The sequence below is a fragment of the Haliotis rubra genome, unplaced genomic scaffold (assembly GCF_003918875.1).
Source record: "Haliotis rubra isolate DU_JTF1 unplaced genomic scaffold, ASM391887v1 Scf94, whole genome shotgun sequence".
In the NCBI taxonomy this organism is placed as follows: domain Eukaryota; kingdom Metazoa; phylum Mollusca; class Gastropoda; order Lepetellida; family Haliotidae; genus Haliotis; species Haliotis rubra.
Window position 1 is genome coordinate 883638 of NW_025767679.1, and position 25788 is coordinate 909425.

General features: G+C 41.9%; 1 protein-coding gene across 1 annotated transcript; it reads right to left on the bottom strand.

Annotated features, from left to right (window-relative positions):
* Positions 1-855: 855 nt before the first annotated feature.
* LOC124264742 lies at positions 856-25413 on the bottom strand. The gene is made up of 3 exons (XM_046699512.1): positions 25303-25413; positions 2021-3282; positions 856-1357 (listed from the first exon to the last, which is right to left on the bottom strand). Exons 1-3 carry the CDS (start codon positions 25358-25360, stop codon positions 902-904), a joined length of 1776 nt encoding a protein of 591 aa, XP_046555468.1. The 5' UTR covers positions 25361-25413; the 3' UTR covers positions 856-901.
* Between the last annotated feature and the right edge of the window lie 375 nt (positions 25414-25788).

A 25788-nucleotide genomic window follows, 5' to 3' on the forward strand; every position in this document is an offset into this window, starting at 1 on the left:
TTACATTTGTTAATTATAACACTTGGCTTTGCTGTTTGTTTCACATGGAGTTCTGTTGTGGACTGATTTCCGGTTAACCTTTAGTTTCAACATGGGAATCAACACGTGTCATATGAAGTGTACCAAAATGTTGGTAAACGTAAATGGGACCCAGATACATGTATGTTATAAATGCTAATTTATTTTTACATCAAAGTATTTTTTCGAAAATTAACGAAATATTTTTTCGAAAAGTTTCACTACACATTTAGGTTTTCGACCAAGGATCAATAGTAGAGGTATAGCGACAATGAGCGTAAAAAAAAATTTGTTTTCCAGGGAAAATATAAGCAAGTGAATGATCCGATTACAAGGAAAATATTTTGACGTATTTTCATACTCTCCCCATATATATCCACACAAAAATCAACTTCTCAGTTTCGGAGAAGAGGTCCGCGAAAATCACGTTTTGACATGTTTTAGCTTGCCTTACATTTGGTGTTGTTTTAGTCTAAAACGTCAAATTGTTATAGTGAACACATGTTGCAAGTCCAGCTGTTTGTATATATGGTCAGCCATGCCGATCTTGTAGTCCCAAGAGGGTACTTAGTAGGACTGGGACGGGTCCAAATTTTCGACCCGGGTACCCCACCCCCAATACCCTACCTTACCCTTACCTTATTATATAAATATACATGTAAAAGAAGCGACTGTAAATTATGTCCATATCTTCAAAGACAATACAACATTTTAATCATGAAAGAATAACATATTACATTATTTAATCTATTAGTCACATGATCATAACGGGTCCGGGTACCGGGTCCAACTCATTACCCACCCGTCCCGGGTAACCTTGTTACCCGTCCCAGCCCTAGTACTTAAGTTTCTTTGTTCTCCTGCTCGCCATTCCTTGTCTACCTCAAACCCTGGAGTCATCAGGCTGGACTCCGCCAAAAAAGTCTCTCACAAGTCTTTCTCTGTCAATACACAAAAACACGAGAAATATGAAGCATAATATCCCCACCGCAACCCATCCCATGACTTCACTGACGTAATCGTTCACAGTGTAACTGCGCATGTTCCGGCGAAAAGCGGAAGTACCAGGAGGGTATAGCCTAAGTTCCTTCTCTATCCTTGCAAGCACAACTTGCAACTGCTCCGTGGATACCTGTGTTGACATCTGTGTTGAGGTGGAGGTCGTCACAGTCGAAGTTGATGTTGTTGTCGTAGATGTTGTGGCAGCATTTGTAGGACATTCCTGGCTGGTTGTCCTTATCGATTCTGTGGTGATCTTTGAATACTTATCCTGCCAATGGGATTCGTTGTAGAGTCCAAGACACGGGTTGTAAGCGGGTGGAATAGTCCTGGCCCAATTCTGTTGGGGAAAATGGATTCGTGAAATACACCTACTGGAATTAACCCCTGTTTTTTTTAAAACTTAGCCATTGAGAACGTCTATTTAACAGTGCCATTATGTGGTACCAATGAATCGTTGATTCGTGGCTGATGTTTTTTTTATTCGGAAATTTAATTGGAAACAATACCATCCTGACAGATAATATTTTATTTAGAATGATTTCACACGAATAATATTTTAGAATGGAATGAATATTAACACATATATATTTCAGGTAAAATGTAGATGTATTTTTTTACAGTTGTTTTCTTGACGGTTATGACAAATATACAGCTTGTCCCGAAGACCAGTTTAATTTCATCAGAGGGGCAGTGGGGTAGCCTAGTGCTTACAGCGTTCGCTCGTCACGCCGAAGACCCGGGTTCGATTCCCCAGATTGGTACAATATGTGAAGTCCATTTCTGGTATCAGAAACAATGCATCAAAGGAAACGTTAAGAAGACATGATCGGGTGTTATGTAGGCATGACATAGAAAAAAAGGCAAAATGATTAGTATATAACCTCCACAACACAAGTTATTTGGGATCGAAAGTATATTCACATTTTCAAAATGAAAATTTTCATGAAACCATAAGTGAGGGCTCATGTGATATAGTGATATGCCAGAAACAATGCATTACCGTATTGATGGGAAGTAGTCTCATTCCAACAGGCATGCAGTAACTTTCTATGTGTCGTCCACTCATTAAATAGGCAGAAAAGGTCGTGGAACCAGTCACCCTGATGACGGTTGTTTCATTAGTCAGTAAGAGATACGCTCCGACAAGACCGGATTCATTGTGGTACAGCCACACCGTCTCCTCTGGCATGGCTTGTCCATTCAGAGTCAAGGTTTCTCGGAGATCAGAAGTGCCCGTGATGACGACATAATTGACGCCATATCTCTCATGGAGAGTCGCAACGGTCTCGGTTATCCACTGTTCTACAGGAATAACCAGCAGCATGCAGGGATCTGTAGGACTCTTCTTGTGGTCCCCGACAACAAACTTCACCAACAATACTGGCTCATCAGCGGACACCGAGAACATTAATTCGGAACTGAGGTTGAATTCAGCAAAGCTGCCTTCATTCTCCAGGAATATTGTATCACTGGGCAAGGTTACCGTGGTGTTGGGTGCGCTGGTGATGATTCTGTAGAAGTCTATGAGAAAGTTTTGACGTCCTGGCGTCACAGGCGTTAGGAACGTCCTCCCCCATGTTTGAACAGAAGGAATCTGTTCTACCAGATGTTCACTGCAACATTTACCCGGATACCCCGTCTTCGAATTTCCACTGTAAAATGCAACAGGCTTGTCTGCGTGTATGTAGGAGCCTGTGAGATCCCGGCTAGTCTTTAGTTGAAAGGTTTCATAACTGTCAAGGGTGACAGCCACGGATCCTTTGATATCCACGAGAACACCGTCAAAATATACGGGGAATTCACTTTCAAGAGAGGGGAGTTCGATGCGGACATTAGTTGGTTCAGAGCCTGATGTCACGGCAAACTGACAACCAAATTTGCATATGCCATATGTCACAGCGTAGTAGTCCATCCCGAGGGAGTTGACCGGAAGGGCAAGGTAACCGTCTGTTGAAGGGTCTTCAATGTTGATTGCAAATACGGAAAAGGGAGCATCTCCAAGCATGTGGATATTCTTTTTTGATTTTCCTGTTCCCTCCGTTACGATGTTATGTGGTAGTGAGATTCTGTATTGACCGTCACTGGGGATTGTCACATTCATATCGGTCACGCCCTCGCCTATGTCCTCTTTGAATGTAACGTTGACGGTGACGTCATGCGGTAACGTCGACGCCAATAATATCTCCTTGCCTAAAGGCTTTCTAATCAGATAGGTATCCAGGAAGGTGACGATAAATTCGTAACCAGAGGAATTTTGTGCACCTGTAAAATAAAACACGCAAGCTTCAAACATGACATTTTGTGTATGGATTTTAATTTCTGGATATTCTTGCAATACTGGAGTTAATACATGACTTACAAGTAGTAAGGACAGATAACACCATATTATGAACAACTCCCTTTATTACAGTGGGAGCAACGTTTCGGTGTAGGTTCTAACACCGTTATCAAGCACTTAGAACCTACTCTGAAACGTCGCTCTCACTGTAATATAGAAGTTCTTCATTCATATAGTGTTATCCTTCTTTACTGCACAAACTTCTAAATGCCTCTGGACCAGACAATCCAGTGATCAACAGCATTAGCATCGATCTGCGCTATTGGGAATCGATGACATGTGTCAACCAAGTCAGCGAGCCTGACCACCCGATCCCGTTAGTTGCCTCTTACGACAAGCATGGGTTGTTGAAGATCAATTCTAACCTGGATCTTCTCGGGTTTATAAAAGAAGTGACTTGCAGAAAGTTATACGAGCTAATAATGCATAATCAATTGTAACTCTGTTATATATTATGCAGAGTTGAAAGTAGGTAGAAATGTTTAATGTATTTCAATTATGCTTCATTTGTACTATAAAAATATTTACATAAGTCAATTCGTATATAGATTTTCTGCCTTTTGACATCAAATACAGCAACATAAGTCGATTAAATAAGCAGAACTCCAGCACTAGCTATGCTAACATGACACGAGGATGCTGTTTTACATTACCCAATATAATCGATAATCATAAAGTCCATTAACAATACATCGTGTGATTATACCGTCAGCTACTAAAAGAAATGTCTGGGCCGATAAATTACAACTGAACTACTTTAATCGTTTTTTTCCTTTACAGCAGAATATCTGCACTTCCACAAAGCAATGAGTGAGTTTTACGCCGCTTTTAGCAATATTCCAGCAACATCACGGCGGAGGACACCAGAAATGGGCTTCACACAGTGTACCCATGTGGGGAATCGAACCCTCCACACAGCAGCCTTAAATCAAAATTAACATATCGATTCCAGTTTTATCAAGATCTGTACGTTTCTGATCAATCCCTTGACCGTTTGACTTGTTTATAAGTCGCCATTGCATAGCAAGAGTACTATTGAACGGACTCCAACAGACACATACATTTTTATTGAAAATATGTTCGAGTGACGGGTGCTACTTGTTGGTTAGTCCGTCATGCTCCGAATCCGTCACTGATTGACATTAAGGGCCTATTCGATTATGTTAAACCGGTTTTGGTTTCTGGAAAACCATGTACTCAAATATGTCGAAACCTAAAACTGGGTTCTGAATCTTCGAAACCATCTCCGAGGCAAGTTTCGCAGTTTCTGTTTTGCGTTCTTTTCACAACGAACATGGCGGAAACGAAAGGAAAGGACAGGTAAACAAACATTCATTGTTCTGAGAACTAGGAAAATATTATTTAAAACCCCAGTCTATTGAACATGACCATTTTATGTAACTTGTATACATATAATTACTTGTAACAGTATAATTACATATACGCAAATATTTACTTCCAAAAGCATCTCATCTCTTTATTATTCTCTGATAAAATGACAAAATATATTACCTTCGGCAATGCTGTCATTCAATTCGTTCCATACATATTTATATAGAAGCCGAGACATTTTGGGGTATCCATTTTGAAACTGGATGGTGAAACCATCCACTCGTTTATACAACTAGAAACTGGTTTCACTTTGAAACCATGTATCCGAAACAAGACGTTAATAACAGGAGAAACCACTTCAGAATTCAAAACCGTTTTTAACACATTTGCTGTCATTAAGGAAGGGTCTGATTTCTCCTGTCAACTAATTTCACAATGTTATGATGCTTTCCACTGTTTGCAATGTCCATACCTTGCCTGTCATTATAATACTATGTATACGTGCCAGAGGCCTATGTACCATAAACCATCTTGAATTCAAAACCAGTTTCGCAATAATCGAACAGGCCCTTATTCTATTTCTTGTCTACTCCTCTCCCCTCGCCCAGCCCAGTCCGGCTTATTTAGCTTTGACGTCGGCATATACATCTCGTGTCCTAAACGCAGTGGCGGATCCAGAGGGGGGTTTCAGGGGGTTCAACCACCCCACCCTATCCCCCTTTGAAAATGACTTAAGATCACATTGAAGATTCCTTTTTTTCGTTCATGGGGGTTCGAACCCCTTCCTTTCAAAATTCCTGGATCCGCCCATGAAACGTGTTCTATGACCGGAAGGTCTGGAGTCATGACTCAAGCGTTGCCCTCGTGAAAGTCTGTCTGTTTGTTGTATAACGCCGCACTCAGCATTATCCCAGCTATATGGTGGCGGTCTGCAAATAACTGAGTCTAAACTAGACAATCCAGTGATCAACAGCATTGCATCAATCTACGCAAACTGGATACAATGACATGTGTCAACCAGGTCAGTGAGCCTGACCATCCTATCCCGTTAGTCGCCTCTTACGAAAAGCATGGGTTACTGAAGATCAATTCTAGCCCGGATCTTCACGGGTCTCGTGAAAGACAAAACATGGTTAACACGGCGCACAAAAGTCACAAACACTTGCACAAGTTTGGTGCCTCGGTATTACTATCCAGTGTCTTCTTTCATGTGCAATACGCAACTGGTTTCTTTGCAGATAGAGTGACATGGTCCAAATGTGTCACGTTCGCTTACGCTAACGTTCGTATGACGTTCTTTAGGACGCCATCCAAAAGTTCAGAGTGAATCTGGACTCTTCTGGAAACATTACATCAGTTTCTACGCTATAAGCACGACTGGAGTCTGAAGTTCATGAAATGCATTTAGAAGTTACACGAACATGAATACATGACAAGTGTCATGGATAACTACAAATCCTGCTCCTGCATCAAGTCAAGCTGAAACGTATAAAGAATAAAAACGAACTTGTTATCAATAAAACGTGTCATGTTTTCAGATTGGCGTCCGGCCAGTTTCCGAACGATTGTAAAATACGAGGTCGCCGAGAATGCATTTCAGCTGCATGAAGGCGATTTCTAATTGTGGGGTAATTTTCTCCGGTAACCTGGCGAAAGTGAAAGAGTGATTTCTTAAAGCCTGGTTCCAGAATAATCGATTCTGGACTTGTGTTGTTGACATTGGGCACCATGTCCGGGGCCGATCATTAACGTTTTGTCTGTAGAAACATATTTCAAAGTCTGCATATCACGGACACACTGAACGTATTGGCTGCATCTCGCCAGTTCTACCAGTTGTAGTTTGTCAACGGCCCTTCATCACGTTGTACACGAATCATTCCCAGTCTCATATTAAATCCCGCATTACAGCAAGAGTAGGGATCTAACGCGTTTCTGTGCATAAGGAATTTCAGCAATATTAATGACATACAGGGATTTAACTACCTTTCACTGAGGTATAAGGTCAATTACGACCCCTTACACTCATGCAACTGTTATAGCGTCTAATTCAGGACAGCCATCGTCCAAATATTTCTATGTAAGACCAAAAACTATGTAGCCAAGCCATCTTAATCCTTATCACTACCACAGTGTACACTTTCTTGTCAGCCACCCTGTACCACTCTGTCACTGTCATTAATTATTGTATATGACATTTATTGCCCTAATTCGTCATCCTCCTTGGCCGTGTCTGCCATCACATCAACTGGTCAAGGAAGTGCTATTTTTCCTCTCTGTGTCCATTGTTGAGTCGTCGCCTGTCCATTGTTGTCAAACACACACAACACACACACACACACACAGAGAGAGAGAGAGAGAGACACAGACACACACACACACACACACACACACACAGAGAGAGAGAGACACACACACACACACACACACACACACACACACATGAGTTACATGGTCTACAGACCGCCTCCGTGGTGTAGTGGTTGGAGCGTCCGCCCGGAGTGCGGAAGGTCGCGGGTTCGATCCCCGACCGTTTCATACCAAAAGACGTTAAAATATGGTATTTGTTGGTCCCTGCCTGGCTTCAGTCTGGGCTAGTACAAGCAGCCGCACATACACATACACACGCATGCACGTCGCATGCACGTTAAACCCAATTCCACCACTACATGGTCTACAACAACTGCGGCCAAACGCTTTCTGCATCCATAGCAATGTCTCGGGTGTGTTAGGTTCCTATTCCGTAGCGTTTTTCCCCCAGCAGCCTCTTCCTTCTGACGATCGATCATAACTTTTCTTTGAGAGGACATCTAGACAAGTTACCCATACAATAGTTTAACGTTTAACTGGCGCAAGGGAGATGCAACGCAACGTGGTTGAAAAACGTACTGAATAATGCATGGACAGGCTGCGATTTATGTTCTGGCATCAGATATGGGATTCCTAGGGGAGGTCCCTGTGTACTGCAAGAGACCAAAGAATTGTCGTTATGCTTGAATATCGTACGTATATTTAATGAGCTTATTTGGAAATGATTTTATGGCATTGATTTTCCAATCATATCTAAACTGACGCACAAGTGAGCGTACAGTGCACACCAGTTGTTAGTGATTATTTTTTAAAAACACGGAAAGGTTTTGAAATATGTTTTGATTGTGACTTACAAGTCATAAACATTGTGCACGTGTTGCCAAAAATACACAGATATGACTTTCCGTATTGTGTGTGGGATATACTGAGTGAAACAAATAAAGGAACACATGAAAATGTCCTTTAATATTTTTCAGTTTCCATCACCAGCTTTGAATAGCGCTATGGGAGGAAATGTGAGAATAAGTAAAGGAACACTGCCATGAAGTTGTGTTCACTTATTTGTTTCCCTCAGTATATTATGCAAATCATGTCTTTTGTTGAATTGTACATGCATTTTATGCGCCATCAGTATTTAACACATCCAGATTGTTAGTGGAACACCTGTAAAAGGCACACATCAAATGGCCATGATTATCAGCAAATGGGCGGGAACGAGTCACTTGTATGTCACAAATGAGGGCTTGGAACAGTCATACTGCCAGAACGTTCGGCTGTATAAGACAGATTATCATCAGATTAATGAGACTTGACAACCAGCCTGGCCAGACATCTGACAGTTTCAGAACTGGAAGACCGAGTGTGGCCGCCCCGCAAGATGACCTTCACCTGAGTTTTCTCCTGCGCAACTGGATGCTCACAGTGATGTCATCAGCATCAACAGTGTTGCGTCAGCGTGCTGTCGGCTTCCGGGTCTATCGACCATCTGGCAGCATATCACGAACCCGTCAACATCGACTGAATCGTCTACGATGGACGAGAGCGCTGGCTACACTGCGTTTGGGTACGATGTACGCTCGCCAAATACAGAAACGCATAAGCCATTTTTAGAAGAATTTATTGCTTTGGTTTAAGAGCAATTATTTCACGTAATTTGAATGGTAAAAAGGTGAACATTCACACGTCTATAGACAGAGAGTTCACCAACACAACAGCAGCCTCTATTGTTGTTATTCTGTTTACTTGAGTCCACAAGATGGCGTCAAAGTCAGTACTTTTTATGGCCACCATTGGCAGGAAGTACTGCATGGCACCCACCGTGACAGACTGGTTAAGTCGACGAAGTGGCTCTTATGGAATTCTTCCCCACTCTTCCTGCAATGCGATGGCCATTTGTGGACGTGTCTGAGCCGTGTTTTGAGTTCATCCCATAGGTGTTCTATCGGGCTTAGATCTGATGATTGGGAATGTCATGGCAAGACATTGACGTTAGAATTGGCAAGATATCGGACCGTGACGCATGTTGTATGTGAAGTAGCGTTGTCATGCTGTCGGTCCATAATCGCAAACATGTGGCGTGGCTAGACTTCGTTGATATTCCAATTTGATGTCAGATTCCCCTGAACCAACACTAAATCAGATCTTTGTGTGCTGGATATCACACCCCACACCATGACACAGCCTCCACCCAGGGGCAAAACGTTCAGTTCTCCGGCGGTGAACACGCTGCCTTCAATCTCGCCGGTGAAGAAGAAATCGCGATTCATCACTGAACCAGACTCGCCTCCAGTTTCTAAGGTTCCGGACGCTCTACGACACCACCGCAAGCGATGGAAGTCTCTCAAAACAGGGTCGACAACTGGCCTTCTTGATCGAATCCCCATTTCGCGCAATCGATTCCTGACAGTTTTGTCGGAAAGTCTTCTGAAACCAGGGATGCGTTGTGCAGTCTCCACGGTTGTGGCAAGACGATGACGCAAGTGAGCAGTCCGGATGTAGAGGTCCTGGGCGTGTGTGGTTACTCTTGGACGCCGCTTTTCGGGCGATCTTGGGCGGAATTGGTCTGCAGGAAACGATCCCAAAGGCGAGATATGGTGCTGTGGTGAACATTGAAATGTAGGGCAACTGCAGACTGCGACTCCCCAGCTTCAAGGCGGCCTATGGCGATGTTTCGATTTAGGGCACTGAGTCGTGGCATGATGATTTCCTCTTTTCCAGTAAACTACGAATGACAAAATTTAATACAATGTTTACCTTTTAATAGTGATCGATACCGTATCCTTTTCCGCTTGCTTGCACGTGCATATTTCTTCAAACGCTTTTAAAACAAAGGGAAATGTTAAATTTGGCGCCGAAGCCGTTTACAGTCACACAAAGATAACTTGGAAAGAAATAGTATATTTGTATCGGGGTATCCGCAGCTACATGAGTCCAATATTCTCAAAATCACCTATGCGTTTCTTTTTTGAAGAGTGTATGTGTAGGTTTGGCAACACGTACACAATGTTTGTGACTTGAAAGTCACAATCAAAACACTTTTCAAAATATTTACCTTGGTTTTTTCAAAGATTATCACGAAGCAAGTGGTGTGTACTTTCTTTTGTACGCAAGTGTATGTAAATGAAGTTATTTTACACTGTGGTGCTTGATTCAAGGAAGCATGAACTTGGGGGATGTACGTTCAGCCTTTCAAACTGAAGAGAGTGAATATGGTTTTACGCAGCTTTTAGATATATTCCAGCAATATCACCAGATATTGGGACACTAGAAATGGGCTTCACACATTGTACCCATGTGTGGAATCGAACCCGGGTCTTAGGCGTGACGAGCGGACGCTTTATCCACTTGGCTGCCACTTGGCATGTGTCAAACAAGTCAGCGAGCCTGACCACTATTGATTAAAGCGTCCGCCCGTCAAGCTGTTCAAAGTCCCGGGTTTGAATCCCAAAATGGGTATAACGTGTAAAGCCCATTTCTGGCGTCCCCCGCCGTGATATTGCTGGAATATTGCTAAAAGTGGCGTAAAACTATGCTCACTGAGGCCAGATTGCTCTCCAGGATTTGCTAAACTGGTATTGTGGATCCATACAAGATTAGACGACGCTCAGTGAACCATACAAGATTAGACGACGCTCAGTGAACCATACAAGGTTAGACGACGCTAAGTGAACCATACAAGATTAGACGACGCTCAGTGAACCATACAAGATTAGACGACGCTCAGTGAACCATACAAGATTAGACGACGCTCAGTGAACCATACAAGATTAGACAACGCTAAGTGAGCCATACAAGATAAGACGACGCTCAGTGAACCATACAAGATTAGACGACGCTCAGTGAACCATACAAGGTTAGACGACGCAAGATTAGACGACGCTCAGTGAACCATACAAGATTAGAACCACCATACAAGGTTAGACGACGCTCAGTGAACCATACAAGATTAGACGACGCTCAGTGAACCATACAAGATTAGACGACGCTCAGTGAACCATACAAGATTAGACAACGCTCAGTGAACCATACAAGATTAGACGACGCTCAGTGAACCATACAAGATTAGTGAACCTCAGTGAACCATACAAGATTAGACGACGACGCTCAGTGAACCATACATCAGTGAACCATACAAGATTAGACGACGCTCAGTGAACCATACAAGATTAGACGACGCTCAGTGAACCATACAAGATTAGACGACGCTCAGTGAACCATACAAGATACAAGATTAGACGACGCTCAGTGAACCATACAAGATTAGATTAGACGACGCTCAGTGAACCATACAAGATTAGACGACGCTCAGTGAACCATACAAGATTAGACGACGCTCAGTGAACCATACAAGATTAGACGACGCCAGTGAACCATACAAGATTAGACAGTGAACCATACAAGATTAGACGACGCTCAGTGAACCATACAAGATTAGACGACGCTCAGTGAACCATACAAGATTAGACGACGCTCAGTGAACCATACAAGATTAGACGGTTCAGTGACGACGCATACAGTGAAGATTAGACGACGCTCAGTGAACCATACAAGATTAGACGACGCTCAGTGAACCATACAAGATTAGACAAGATTAGACGACGCAAAGTGAACCATACAAGATTAGACGACGCTCAGTGAACCATACAAGATTAGACGACGCTCAGTGAACCATACAAGATTAGACGACGCTCAGTGAACCATACAAGATTAGACGACGCTCAGTGAACCATACAAGATTAGACAACGCTCAGTGAACCATACAAGATTAGACGACGCTCAGTGAACCATACAAGATTAGACGACGCTCAGTGAACCATACAAGATTAGACGACGCTCAGTGAACCATACAAGATTAGACGACGCTCAGTGAACCATACAAGATTAGACGACGCTCAGTGAACCATACAAGATTAGACGACGCTCAGTGAACCATACAAGGTTAGACGACGCAAGATTAGACGACGCTCAGTGAACCATACAAGATTAGACGACGCTCAGTGAACCATACAAGATTAGACGACGCTCAGTGAACCATACAAGATTAGACGACGCTCAGTGAACCATACAAGATTAGATTAGTAGAACCATACAAGATTAGACGACGCTCAGTGAACCATACAAGATTAGACGACGCTCAGTGAGACCATATCAGTGAACCATACAAGATTAGACGACGCTCAGTGAACCATACAAGATTAGGCGACGCCAGTGAGACATCAGTGAACCATACAAGATTAGACGACGCTCAGTGAACCATACAAGATTAGACGACGCTCAGTGAACCATACAAGATTAGACGACGCTCAGTGAACCATACAAGATTAGACGACGCTCAGTGAACCATACAAGATTAGACGACGCTCAGTGAACCATACAAGATTAGACGACGCTCAGTGAACCATACAAGATTAGACGACGCTCAGTGAACCATACAAGATTAGACGACAGTGAACCATACAGTGAACCTCAGTGAACCATACAAGTGAACCATACAAGATTAGACGACGCTCAGTGAACCATACAAGATTAGACGACGCTCAGTGAACCATACAAGATTAGATTAGACGACGCCAGTGAACCATACAAGATTAGACGACGCTCAGTGAACCATACAAGATTAGACGAGCTCAGTGACCATACAAGATTAGACGACCTTCAGTGAACCATACAAGATTAGACGACGCTCAGTGAACCATACAAGATTAGACGACGCTCAGTGAACCATACAAGATTAGACGACATACAAGATCAGTGAACCATACAAGATTACGACGCAGTGAACCATACAAGATTAGACGACGCTCAGTGAACCATACAAGATTAGACGACGCTCAGTGAACCATACAAGATTAGACGACGCTCAGTGAACCATACAAGTTAGACCAGTGACGCAAGATTAGACGACGCTCAGTGAACCATACAAGATTAGACGACGCTCAGTGAACCATACAAGATTAGACAACGCTCAGTGAACCATACAAGATAAGACAACGCTCAGTGAACCATACAAGATTAGACGACGCTCAGAGAACCATACAAGATGAGACAACGCTCAGTGAACCATACAAGATTAGACGACGCTCAGTGAACCATACAAGATTAGACAACGCTCAGTGAACCATACAAGATTAGACGACGCTCAGTGAACTTTCAGTGTTTGAGAAATGAAGCTTCGGATTCTTAATCTAAATCCCATGTTTTGATCACAATTTTATCGTAGCGTTAGATCTGCTAAAACTATAGCTCCCTCGGCTCATTTCGCTTCTTTTAGGTTGACGTATGGCAGTTTCAACCTCGAAAAACCTACCTTGTTTATACCCTGGAATGAATATGTATCCAAATCACGTCAAATAACCCATGTTGTTTCCGAGACACAAGTTTGAGTTTTAGATTTTCATTGTAAGGTTATCTCTATTGTAATGACACGAGACAAACTTAAGTCCTTCATCTTACTTTGGGTGAATCAGCGTTCCGGACTCGGATGTTTCTTAGAATACATATATCGGAGACATATGGTTCTGAACATCGTCCTAACGCCCAGAGCCCTTATTCTCGAAACGTTCGTAGCCCTACGAACTTCTTAAGCCCATTCTGAACACATTGGCTACGATGAAATTAAGAATTCTTAGGGCTACGAACGTTTCGAGAATAAGGGCCCAGCTGGTTGTTCTTTTGTTTGCTTCGGAGAGGAAGTCTAACATGATAGAAAGCTAAGGTGAGTGAGTGAGTTGGGTTTTACGCCTCTTTTAGCAATATTCCAGGAATATCACGGCGAGAAACACCAGAAATGGGCTTCACACATTGTGGGGAATCGAACCCGGGTCTTCGCGTGACGAGCGAATGCTTTACCCAATACGCTACCCCACCGCCCCTAGAAAGACAAGGGATACAGGCTATTTCATAGACTCATTAAAACGTTCGATCCTTGTTTGTTGACAACAATAGCGAAAATGTGGAGTTGCTCTCTGTTGGGATTATCGGGTCATTTTACAACAGCCACTTACCACAGCAGCCGGAATGTATGGAAGAATTTAAATAAGTGTTTTGTTGTATTTTTTAAAACGCTGTAATCAAACCCAATATATAATGGATGTGGCATGTCTTGCCATGACAAGTACCTTTTTTTATTTTCGGATAGAATACGTTATGACACTTTCAGGAAATGTATTGATAATGATCCCAAAGATTTCTGGCGCCCGATCGCAGTCAACATCATGAGTATCGATCTACGCTGTTGGGATACGATGACATGTGTCAACCAAGTCAGCGAGCCTGACCACCCGACCCCTTTAGTCGCCTCTTACGACAAGCATGGGTTGCTGAAGATCAATTCTAACCCGGATCGTCACGGATACATTTCCATAATAATGTATCTCTGAAATAAATAATTCTGAGATATGATTATTGCCATCTTATACCTCAACAACAGCACGATGGTTAATTATGAACCATTTCAGTAAATTTGTTAGTTTTCGAGATCAACATGTCCATTTCAGAATTGAGAATATTGGAGTGTATCAGACGTGCCATAAAAATGTCATAAAATTTACAGGACACAAAACGACTAAGAACTATTCACTAATTCTAATTTCAAGGATATATGAAAATGCTTCCACGGGAGCGCAATGATGATTTGGTAATGCTTAATAATATACTTCGCTCGTCACGCAGAAGACCCGGGTTCGATTCCACAAATGGGTTCAATATGTGAAGCCCTTTCTGGTGTCCTCCACCGTGATATTGCTGGAATATTGCTAAAAGCGGCGTAAAACTAAACGCAATCACTCACTTAATAATGTACAGCTGTTTACAGCTTTTAACAATTCAAATTATATCTTATACACAGTATTTATATTCCCACACTGTCTGTATGGACACTAAATACAATACATCAACAGAGCGTGACTGATTAGTGTTCAATTATTACCTTTCACCCGAACATCAGTTGTGTAAAAAAGTAACAATTTAATATCTTTATTTACCTCTTTTGGTCGATGAAAAATAAATATAATGAATAGATACGATCAATAACACACACATACACCACTCTTGTTTATGAAATTCTTTGTTCAAAGAAAACAACAAAACAATGCTAAAATATAACTGAACAATCAATTTCTTTAAATAGTACATGAGACTTTTGTTTGTTTAATTATAAGAACCTGGGTGGCACTTAAAGTGGCGAGGCTATCATATTTATCAGGGAACGTTATTTTTTTTCATAACGGAACAAGGCACATATATACTTTGATAATTCCTGCAGTTCTATTCTGTTTGAGACATGTACCTTAAGTTATAACATCCTGAAATTAATTTATTATCGCTTTAATGTCAAACACTCTCATTAATTTAGGTTTATCAATTTAACTGGCATCTTTTACACTGACAAGACGTAACTTTTGTTATCAAGAGCAGACAATTAATTTGAGATGTAGTCATAGTCATAGTCATAAACGTGACAACATATTTCACTACATGTGTTGCTGTTAGTTCCGTTAATCTACATGTACAAAATATATAGAATTGTACAGTTTGTGTAGGTTACCTAGATCTAAAGTACCTGGTATCTGGAGTACAAGTGAGTGGGTATGGTTTTATGCCGTTTTACCATTATTCCAGCAATATCCCGCCGGGGGACTTCAGAAAAGCACCCATGTATAGAACCGAACCCAAACCGAACACTTTAACCACTAGGCTAACCCAATTAGACGCCTTGTACGACAGGCATGGGCTGCTGTTCAAAGGTCCATTCTAACCCGGATCTTCACGGGTAAACAAGTCTCGCGTAGGGCCACGCCCACATACGTCACTTATGGTTGTCAATAGCACGTCAATGTCCGAAAGTTCATCAAACGGAATTATAAAAAATGAGACATTTTGCAAGTATTTATAAATCTATTTACGTAATGGTAGAACATAAAATTCGATATAACGAAAGTGTTGGTAATGGTAATGGTAACACGTTAACACGATGAATGCGAAGTGTTTTGTTTACCGTCGTGGCCATTATCCTATCCGTCAAATCGATGACTTAACGATCCAGATTCCTGTTCATAATCAATTAAAAAGAAACATACACTTTTTTAGCAATTTAGGAATATTGTTATCAATTAACCAATACTACGATGAAATGAAAAACTGTTAACATTATAAAGAAAATATCGGACTTCATGCTGATCAATGTAAAATGACTCTTGAAAGTCAACTATGGCCGTTTCTTTAGTTACAGAGCCGTGTGCACGTCCTGCGATACGCTCAGTTTGGCGTGTCACCTTCCGGCACAAGAAGGTTGGTGTAGACATCTGAGGTTAAGAAGTCAAGATAGGGACAGCATACTGTTCACAGTCCCGGTGTCCTCTTGGCAGCTCTGAATGGTCTTGCAAGGGTCTACATGGCTACGACAGGACCAGAACATCTTGTCAGTTGGGCCAGTCTTTAGTTGACCACCAGTCTTTGTGTCTTCAATGCGCCATTGTTGCCAAGCTTATATAAACGCAAATTTAGATTCTAAAACTCAGTTGACATGTTACAGAACCCGCCTTTAAGAATGCATTTCCCGTTACCAGATGTAATCTCTATCTATGAATTGGTCATGAATAAGGGCTGAGGAAGATTTTATGGGTTCACGAAGAGATGGGACACATGGCCTGTGGAAGATTTTATAGGTTCACGAAGTGATGGGGCACACGGCCTGTGGATGATTTTATAGGTTCACGAAGTTATGTGACACACGGCCTGTGGATGACTTTATAGGTTCACGAAGTGATGGGGCACATTGGCTGTGGATGATTTTATAGGTTCACGAAGTGATGGAACACACGGCCTGTGGAAGATTTTATAGGTTCAGGAAGTGATGGGGCACATGGGCTGTGGAAGATTTTATAGGTTCACGAAGTGATAGCGTTCATGGGCTGTGGATGATTTTATAGGTTCACGAAGTGATGGGACACACGGGCTGTGGAAGATTGGTTATAAAACACATATATAGATGCAAGCCTGTGGATGATTTTTATCATCACGGCCTGTGGAACGAAGTGATGGGACACACGGCCTGTGGATGATTTTATAGGTTGATGGGGCACATTGGCTGTGGATGATTTTATAGGTTCACGAAGTGATGGAAGACACGGCCTGTTGAAGATTTTATAGGTTCACGAAGTGACATGGGCTGTGGAGATTTTACAGGTTCACTGTGGACGCCCTGTGATTTATAGGTTCACGAAGTGATGGGGCACATGGGCTGTGGAAGGTTCACGGCCGATTGTATAGGTTCACGAAGTGATGGGACACATGGGCTGAGGAAGATTTTATAGGTTCACGAAGTGATGGGACACATGGACTGAGGAAGATTTTATCGGTTCACGAAGTGATGGGGCAAATGGGCCGTGGATGATTTTATAGGTTCACGAAGTGATGGGAACACATGGGCTGAGGAAGATTTTATCGGTTCACGAAGTGATGGGGCAAATGGGCCGTGGATGATTTTATAGGTTCACGAAGTGATGGAACACACGGCCTGTGGATGATTTTATAGGTTCACGAAGTGATGGAACACACGCCCTGTTGAAGATATTATAGGTTCACGAAGTGATGGGGCACACGGCCTGTGGAAGATTTTATAGGTTCACGGCCTGTGGGAGATTTTATAGGTTCACGAAGTGATGGGGCATATGGGCTGTGGATGATTTTATAGGTTCACGAAGTGATGGGGACACATGGGCTGTGGAAGATTTGATATAGGTTCATGGGCTGAGGAAGATTTGATAGGTTCACGAAGTGATGGGGCACATGGGCTGAGGAAGGTTGTATAGGTTCACAAAGTGATGGGACACATGGGCTGAGGAAGATTTTATAGGTTCACGAAGTGATGGGGCACATTGGCTGTGGAAGAGTTTATTGGTTCACGAAGTGGTGAGTCATGGGATGTTGACATTTTTAAAGATTACACTAAGGACAGATTGTGACGAGAATTCTGAACCAAAGTCTTAATGGCTTATAGGTCCAGGGGGTTACCACGTCATACTGAGATATAATCAAGGTCTGTACCAGACATATCGATCTACACGATATGCATAATTTAGTGCACAAAAATATGCTTTTCAAAGGCTTGAATCTAATTTACACGTACTCCAATTTGCTCAATTTAGGTATGTTACTGCCACATTAGACACGCTTGGCCAGTAGGTGTATGTCTACACTTCTGTGAAAAGTGTTCATCGATATACGTGTAGAGCGCCTGTGTCCAACGGCAATTAAATATGGTCCCTGCCTTGGGAAAATACGCGTGTGTATATTTTATAAGAGCATGTCCTCAAGTGTTGATCTTAAAGGTTTTCTACAAAACAGAGAAAGGATATATCTGACAATCAATGAATTGTCAATAACAACCCTTCTGACAAATTGATAAAACTGAAGTATGAAAGTATTCTAAAGTAACACTATCTATATATTGTTATCGAATGTATTGAACACCGTCAGTGCGGAGCGTCCTTGGGTTACAAGGGCTCCCATGTTGTTTAGTTTCTCAGTTATATCAATAAGCCCATCTCGGAAGGCAAACACCCAGAAGGGAAACGATAGGAGGGTATTAAAACTAATGACAGATATTAACCAGAAATCGTTAAGATAACAAAATATAATATATATAATAATTATTTGCATCGGCAACTAGCATTTACAGTCCAAAGCGTAACGGATATAAAAAGTCCGTTGTTTACATTAGGTCCCATCCAGAATTAACATTTACGTTTTTGTTTAAATTACACAACTGAAATATAAAATTTAATGTTGGTTACATGCCTCATTTTTCATCCCGATAATGACCTTGTTTTGTAATCGTATGTTCCGCGTAGCATCCTCTTTTATCTAGTGTATTGCATCACCACGAGGGACTGTTCATAATTTATGGCAAAGGGGTGGGGGGTTGGGGGTGTTTTCATGGAGAAGCATGAACGATGTGAATGACCCCCCTAAAATGCATGCTTACATGCAAAGTAAGTGACTTCGCAATGACCCCGCGAGCACGTCATGTACAAAATCAATGACCGCCCTCTCCCGTCCCATAATTTTTAAGCAGACCTTTTTAATATTTCTATGTACAAAATTGCTGACACCCCCATAGCATAATACATGTGTACAAAATTGATGTCCCCCGCCCTCTCCCGTCCCATAACTTTTAAGCCGACCTTTTTAATATTTCTATGTACAAAATTGCTGACATCCCCATAGTACATGTGTACAAAATTGATCAACGCCCCCCTCCCCCGCTTCCCCAGAACAAAATGGGTGAAATTATTATTGATTATTTATTGAGACCCTACATGTTTGCATTGAACTAATACGTTTACATTACATACGTCATCTGGTATGTATACCTGAAAAAACAAGCGAAATTTTTTTTATAAAAAACTAGTTTTTAGAAGAAACTTTACATTGCAAAATATTGCATAGAAAATCACAAAAAAATGAAGTAATAAAACCATTCTGAGCCATGTCACACACGGACAGACCAATGGGGCGGTGGGGTAGCCTAGTGGTTAAAGCGTTCGCTCCTCACGTCGAAGGCCCAGGTTCGATTCCCAACATGGGTACAATTTGTGAAGCCCATTTCTGGTGTCCCCCGCCGGGAAATTGCTGGAATATTGCTAAAAGCGGCGTAAAACCATACTCAGTCAGTCAGTCAGTCAGTACAGACCAATCCTTTCCGGGAACAAACGGTGAAACAGGTTAACGAATCGCCTAAACGTCGAAAAAGTCCAAAACGACTTTATCTGATTGTAACACGAAATGCACGTGCTTACTGACGGTAGAAAACCCCCCTACGCGACACGTGAGCAACACAGTAGTTACGTACAAGTGCCACGTTTGAGGCAAATCGAAAGAGAGAGAGCTGTGGGAATGGCCCAAAAAGGAGCTAACCACACTGTCGTTGCCAGAACCTTCATCTAACAAATCGTTTTGTAACAGGGACGTCAACGGCAGCGTCGGCACGAAAGTATAGTCGGAAATAGAAAAAAAAACTGCTTTTAGGCTGTTACTCTGTATCCCTAAAATTTGTATTCCCACACTGCCTACAGTTCCAAACTGCCCACAGGTTAAAACAACATGAGACGGTCCAGTGATCAGGAAGTGAATACACTGATCTGACCTGTTACCCCTGCTAAAATGAACTTGACTAGTTAGCTGGTTAATTCTATGGTGTCTTCCCACTCTGCCTACAGCAGTTTAAAAAAATGAAAAGTGTTGGTTGGTAGGACATCTTTATTCATTCTGAGAATTCTCAGACTTTACATGGAGACATGGATTTATCATGAAAAACTGATAGGTTTTACAGTCTTTCATTGGTTTTACAGTCTTTTCACACACAACTGACAATCACTTTGCAAACTTGATGAGATGTCCAGCAGCATCAAGGTACTGAAGAGGCGTTTTTCTGCCGCTCTGGAGGTGCTCCTTCAGTCTCAGAAGTCTCGCATCGAGCTCTCCGTAAACACGCTTGCGTGACTTGGGGAGGGCACCACAGTCGAGCTGAGCACGTTTAGCTTTGTCTACGGCTTCGATTTTCTTGATGTTGCAGATGAAGAGGTAGATGTTTGGGTGGGCTTTGGCAATAAGGTTTTTCAGCTTCAGGTGCCACCCCTCAAGGTGGTTGTTAGTCCACGGGCCAATATTTCCATACTGCGTCCAGATCCGTACCGGAAAACGTGCCTCATAGTCTACCCATGTACTCGTGACGTAGTCGTTGAAGTTCCTGACCTTCTCTGTCTCCGGGCCTTCGTCCATGGCAGCGATCCAAGTGTCCTGCACCATGTCCCGTGGAAGTAGTGGAAGGGCAGCTGCTCTCCTGACATGGGTCTGCACCTGTGGGATGTCCTTGTAGTCGTTTGTCAGTCCTTTCTCAGCCACATTTCGCCACACAGCCTGAGTGAAGTGGAAGAAGTATCCACGCACTTCACAATCCTCTTAGATTTCCTCCACTGCCCTGATGACTGACACCTCAAAGTCTATCTGGATTTCATTAGGCGCAAGTTCACCCCCTACTTTGTCCCTAACAGCATCATTCAACAACGTGAATAGTCTGACATAGGTAGCCCTCGTACGATTTGGCAACAGCGCATGCACACATGGATACATATCCCCATTCACCATACAGTGAATGCCATACAGCTGGTCCCATAGGGATGGTGCAACATAGAAAGTTCCATCCATATACCACTTGTCGGCACTGTGGAGCATGTTTAGCATGTCCTTTGAAGCAAAAGCCAGTATCTTGTCATCGTCACCATCATCAATGCACAAGAATTGCTGTCCATCTTTTGTCTGAGTCCATGGTCCTTCGAGTTGAACATCAGCTAGAGACTTGGGTAGGTTTGGTAGAACTTTGCTTCTGTGCCGGTAGAGGGAGGACTTTAAACTCGAGAACGATCGTACAGACGCTGAGTCAGCAACCTTGGACAACTCTTCATCGTACAGCTGCCGAATGGATGTGACGTCCTCCTGTACACGCTGATGCAATCTGCTAAGGAGTCGAATCTCATCTTCAGGTTCCACTGGGACATAGTTGTGCGGTGTTGTTGATTTCATGAAGTCTCCAGTTGTAGAACAGCGGCCTTTGCATCCAGAATGTACACACTTCCAATGTGTTGTGGTCTGTCGTCTGACGTTGAGGCGATATCGGTACCCAGCAAAGAATACTTGCTGTCCTCCTGCTTGAGAAGTGATGAATTGATCGCGTTGTACAGTTGCCATTGTGGGATGGATACAGTTGGTTCCCCTTCTAATTTATTAGGAGTTTAATTAACTGAGAAGATGATACCTTCTCAACAATTTAGTCCTTACCATGTTTTTCGACATAATCTGACAAGGACAGACAAAGCCTGTAACAACATAGTTAAAACAAGCCTACCCAACTTGATCAAATAGGATTAAGTTAATCCTGCTTTGGAGGTTACAATATAAGCATGCTAACTGCTTCCCAAAACAAAATAATACAATATCACTGTACTTGTCTTGTAGTCTTTATTGGATGAGAAGACTCAAAACATACTATACACAGAAGTAGATGCACAGATATATACTAATATAATCCCCCTAATTATCCCTTACTCCAAACGAAGCACCCCCTTCTTCATTGATACTCGGGCTGTTCAATTATTTTACAGGGCAAAAAATCTTTTCCCACGCTGCCTACAATGTTTTTGTTGGCAGCTTGGGATGTAGGCAGTTTGGAACTGTAGGCACTATGTAGGGCTTCCACGGGTACTCGAGTACTCGAGGACGAGTCGGGTTTAGCTGGACTCGAGGACTCGAAAAGGGGAGATAACTCGAATTATTGACGTTGACAGACTGTCTGCCATGTGCTAAGCATGAGCGGCCGTTAACGTCTAATATTAAGATAAGATGTAACTTGATTATCCCGGAGGAAATTCTTATACATCCAACTGTTTCAAAATGAATATATACACAGTTCACAAAAATATACACAATAATTACATGCAGAAAACGAATGCTATTTACAAATAAAACTGACATGATATAATTCAATTAACCACATAGGTAAAGAGGCTGAATAATTCTAGTTGTAATCACGTGATGGTGATTCAAAATATTGTTGCATTCACGAATACTTGATGGTATGAAAGACTGTCGAACTCTGTTTTGAGGGAAGGTAATTGACAGCAGCGTCCAGAAGGAAGTAGTTCAAAATGGTGAGATCAAATATGTCAACTATCAAATCTAATTTTAGTTGCCTTTGTGACAGTCTGGCGCTCATAGATAAAAGGAATATACTTAAAAGACACCCCAGAAGTTTTGCAAGCAGTATTAACAATTTTGAAAAGCTTGTTTTGTTGCAATGAGACAGACTCCCATACCAACATAGAAAATTGTAGGTCAACACACTTTGAATAGAGGTTTGATAAAAAACTGTCATTACGGTTTTGTCAATGCCTTGACAATAATAATCTTCAGAATCGGAAATTAGGCCAGTAACAGTGGCGTCATCTGCGAATTTCACAGTAAACACGTCATATATTGACAAGTAACAGTCATTGGTATACAAAACGAAGAGTACGGATGAAGGAACACAGCCATTTGGTTCTGCAGTAGAGGTTGAGAGAAAAGAAGATTGATAGCCATTTACACTGACATACTGAGTTCTATGTACCCATCTGATAATGTTTTTATTAAGACCTAAATTTATATTAAATAGTTTACTCCTCATAAGGTGTGGCTGTATGGTATTAGTTGTTACAATTCTCTGAAGATGAGAGTAAATATTATACATCGTTTGAAATTTCACTTCTTTAAAATGATAAGGTAACTATCTTGACAATTGATAGACATGGCGAAAGATAAAAATCAAATGTATGGGCGTATCTTGATCTGATAGAGAAAAGAGAAAATAACCAAATGCTGCCTGTGCGGTATATCACTGCGTTTTGCAGGCAGTACAAGAGTGAGTGAGTGAGTTTGGTTTTACGCCGCTTTTAGCAATATTCCAGCAATATCACGGCGGGGACACACCAGAAATGGGCTTCACACATTGCACCCATGTGGGGAATCGAACCCGGGTCTTCAGCGTGTCGAGCGGACGCTTTAACCATTAGGCTACCCCACTGCCCCTGGCAGTACAAGAAGTACGATGAAAAACAAGTGTCAAGTAAACATCCAAATACTGGATTCTGACCAATGGGAAATGTTAGTCACATAACGATATGAAGTCGGAATGAAGTAAGTAGTCACTTGTGTGATCGGAACACATGTCATGCAAGTTACGCTATTGTTTGCTTGAAAGGTATGAATTTCGAGTACTCGGGTCCGAGTCGAGTCTCACCCTCGAGTACTCGAGTCCAAGAAAATGGACTCGTTGAAGCCCTAGCAGTATGGGACCTAACCGATCAGACTGAAGATGGCAATTAGGTCGCTCAGCCAGGTATGACGACGGACCGTAGAGCGTTCAGCAAGTCCGACCGTTTGTATCCGTTAGCGTGATGGTGTGGGGTGGGATCTCATAACGAGCCTTGTTATTATTCATGGCAACCTGAATGCTCGAAGATACAGGGATGAAGTTTTGCGAACAGTTGTGTTTTCATTTTTATCCAGCAACAATGTGGTGTCCACCATAACGATAAAGCAAGGCCTCATACAGCAAGATTGACAAACGACTTTCTGCTTAACGCTAACATCATTTTTTTTCCCTTCACCAGCAAATTCTCCCTACATGAATCCGATAGAACACTAATGGGACTATGTGGATCGACAAATCAGAAGACTACCAGCGCCACCTGTCACCGCTCAACAACTGGAACAATGTCTCCTACAGGAATGATCACGCCTAACGTCATTCGTCGCCTCACGTCATTAATGCGTCGACATGTTTTGGCGTGTATTGAAGCCAATGGTGGTCACACTCACTATTGATTCAACATTTGATGACATTTTGCAGAATAAGCGCCTTATTGATTTGTGGAAAAGTTCAGACTTTGATACCACATGTCTTTCAGTGGCAGTCAAACGGTACTTTCGACTTTGTATGACATGAAATTGTTTACATTTGCTGTAGAATTAAATACTTTACTGAAATTAAACAGATGTTCATTTATGTATATGTATATGCTTTTGTTTTCTTTAACAATTTGGTCAAACACACTGTATGCTTTCTTTTCAGCAGTAGTTTATGTCATGAGACCTCGTAAAGACATGACATTTAATGTTAATATTTAACATAATAACTGAGTGAGTTTAGTTTTACGCCGCACTCAGCAATATTAAAGCTATATGGCGGCGGTCTGTAAATAATCGAGTCTGGACCAGACAATCCAGTGATCAACAGAATGAGCTTCGATGTACGCAACTGGGATACAATGACATGTGTCAACCAAGTCAGCAAGCCTGACCACCCGATCCCGTGAGTCGCCTCTTACGGCAAGCATGGGTTACTGAAAATCAATTCTAACCCGGGTCTTCAAGGGTATATTTAACATAAACGTACATAATTATATGAGATTCACTGTCGGAATAATATACACTCCTTTATTTCACCCTACCCTTTTGAATCCTAGAAATGTACTCCGACATATCCTGGTTTGGTATACCTCTAGATACAGCCTCATGTAAACCTTGAAATACTTCAGCACATTGATTGCATATAACCAACAGACACAGTAAAACAAAGGCTGCAAATGACATAAATATATGATAAACAAAGAGTGGGTATCAGTTATGCCAAACAATTCAAATAATCAATCTAACAAACCCACGTTTAAAGTTAGAAAGAGTTCACCAAAACATAACTCTGTTCTTACCTGTGTGACCAAACGTTGTATAAACTACTACCAGAAGAGATAACGCCACTTTCTCCATGGTTAGAGACTTGTCTTAGGAGAACCTTCCCTCTGTGAATGTTGCCACAAGGACAGCACCCGGCAGATGAGCAGGTATACTGTTTACAATGTCATACCAATCGATACTTCTTGGTTACTGTTAACGTATGCATGGTATGGTCGGTAGGGAGGTAGACTATATGTAAATCATTATATATTTTAGAGCCCGCCTTCAATATAAATAAGTACTTTCTTGTGTCGTACGAAGATCGCAGATTTAGTGTCAAATTCTGAATTTTAAAAAAACAAAAAAACAATTAACTCTACCATCATTTTTTGAAAACTTTGACCTTTCTTTAAAAAAATGGGAAAAACAAGTGTAGCTGTACTGGGATTGTTGTCTTGTAATTTCTACTGAAGTGATATTGCTAAAAGCGGCGTAAAACTAAACTCACCCACTCACTCTTC

Coding starts and splice junctions, on each gene's coding strand:
- LOC124264742 (XM_046699512.1), bottom strand. CDS start 25,360: ATGGAGAAAGTGGCGTTATCTCTTCTGGTAGTAGTTTATACAACGTTT. Junction 3,283..25,302: donor TACAACGTTTGGTCACACAG/GTAAGAACAGAG, acceptor TTTATTTTACAG/GTGCACAAAATTCCTCTGGT. Junction 1,358..2,020: donor GACTACTTCCCATCAATACG/GTAATGCATTGT, acceptor TTTCCCCAACAG/AATTGGGCCAGGACTATTCC.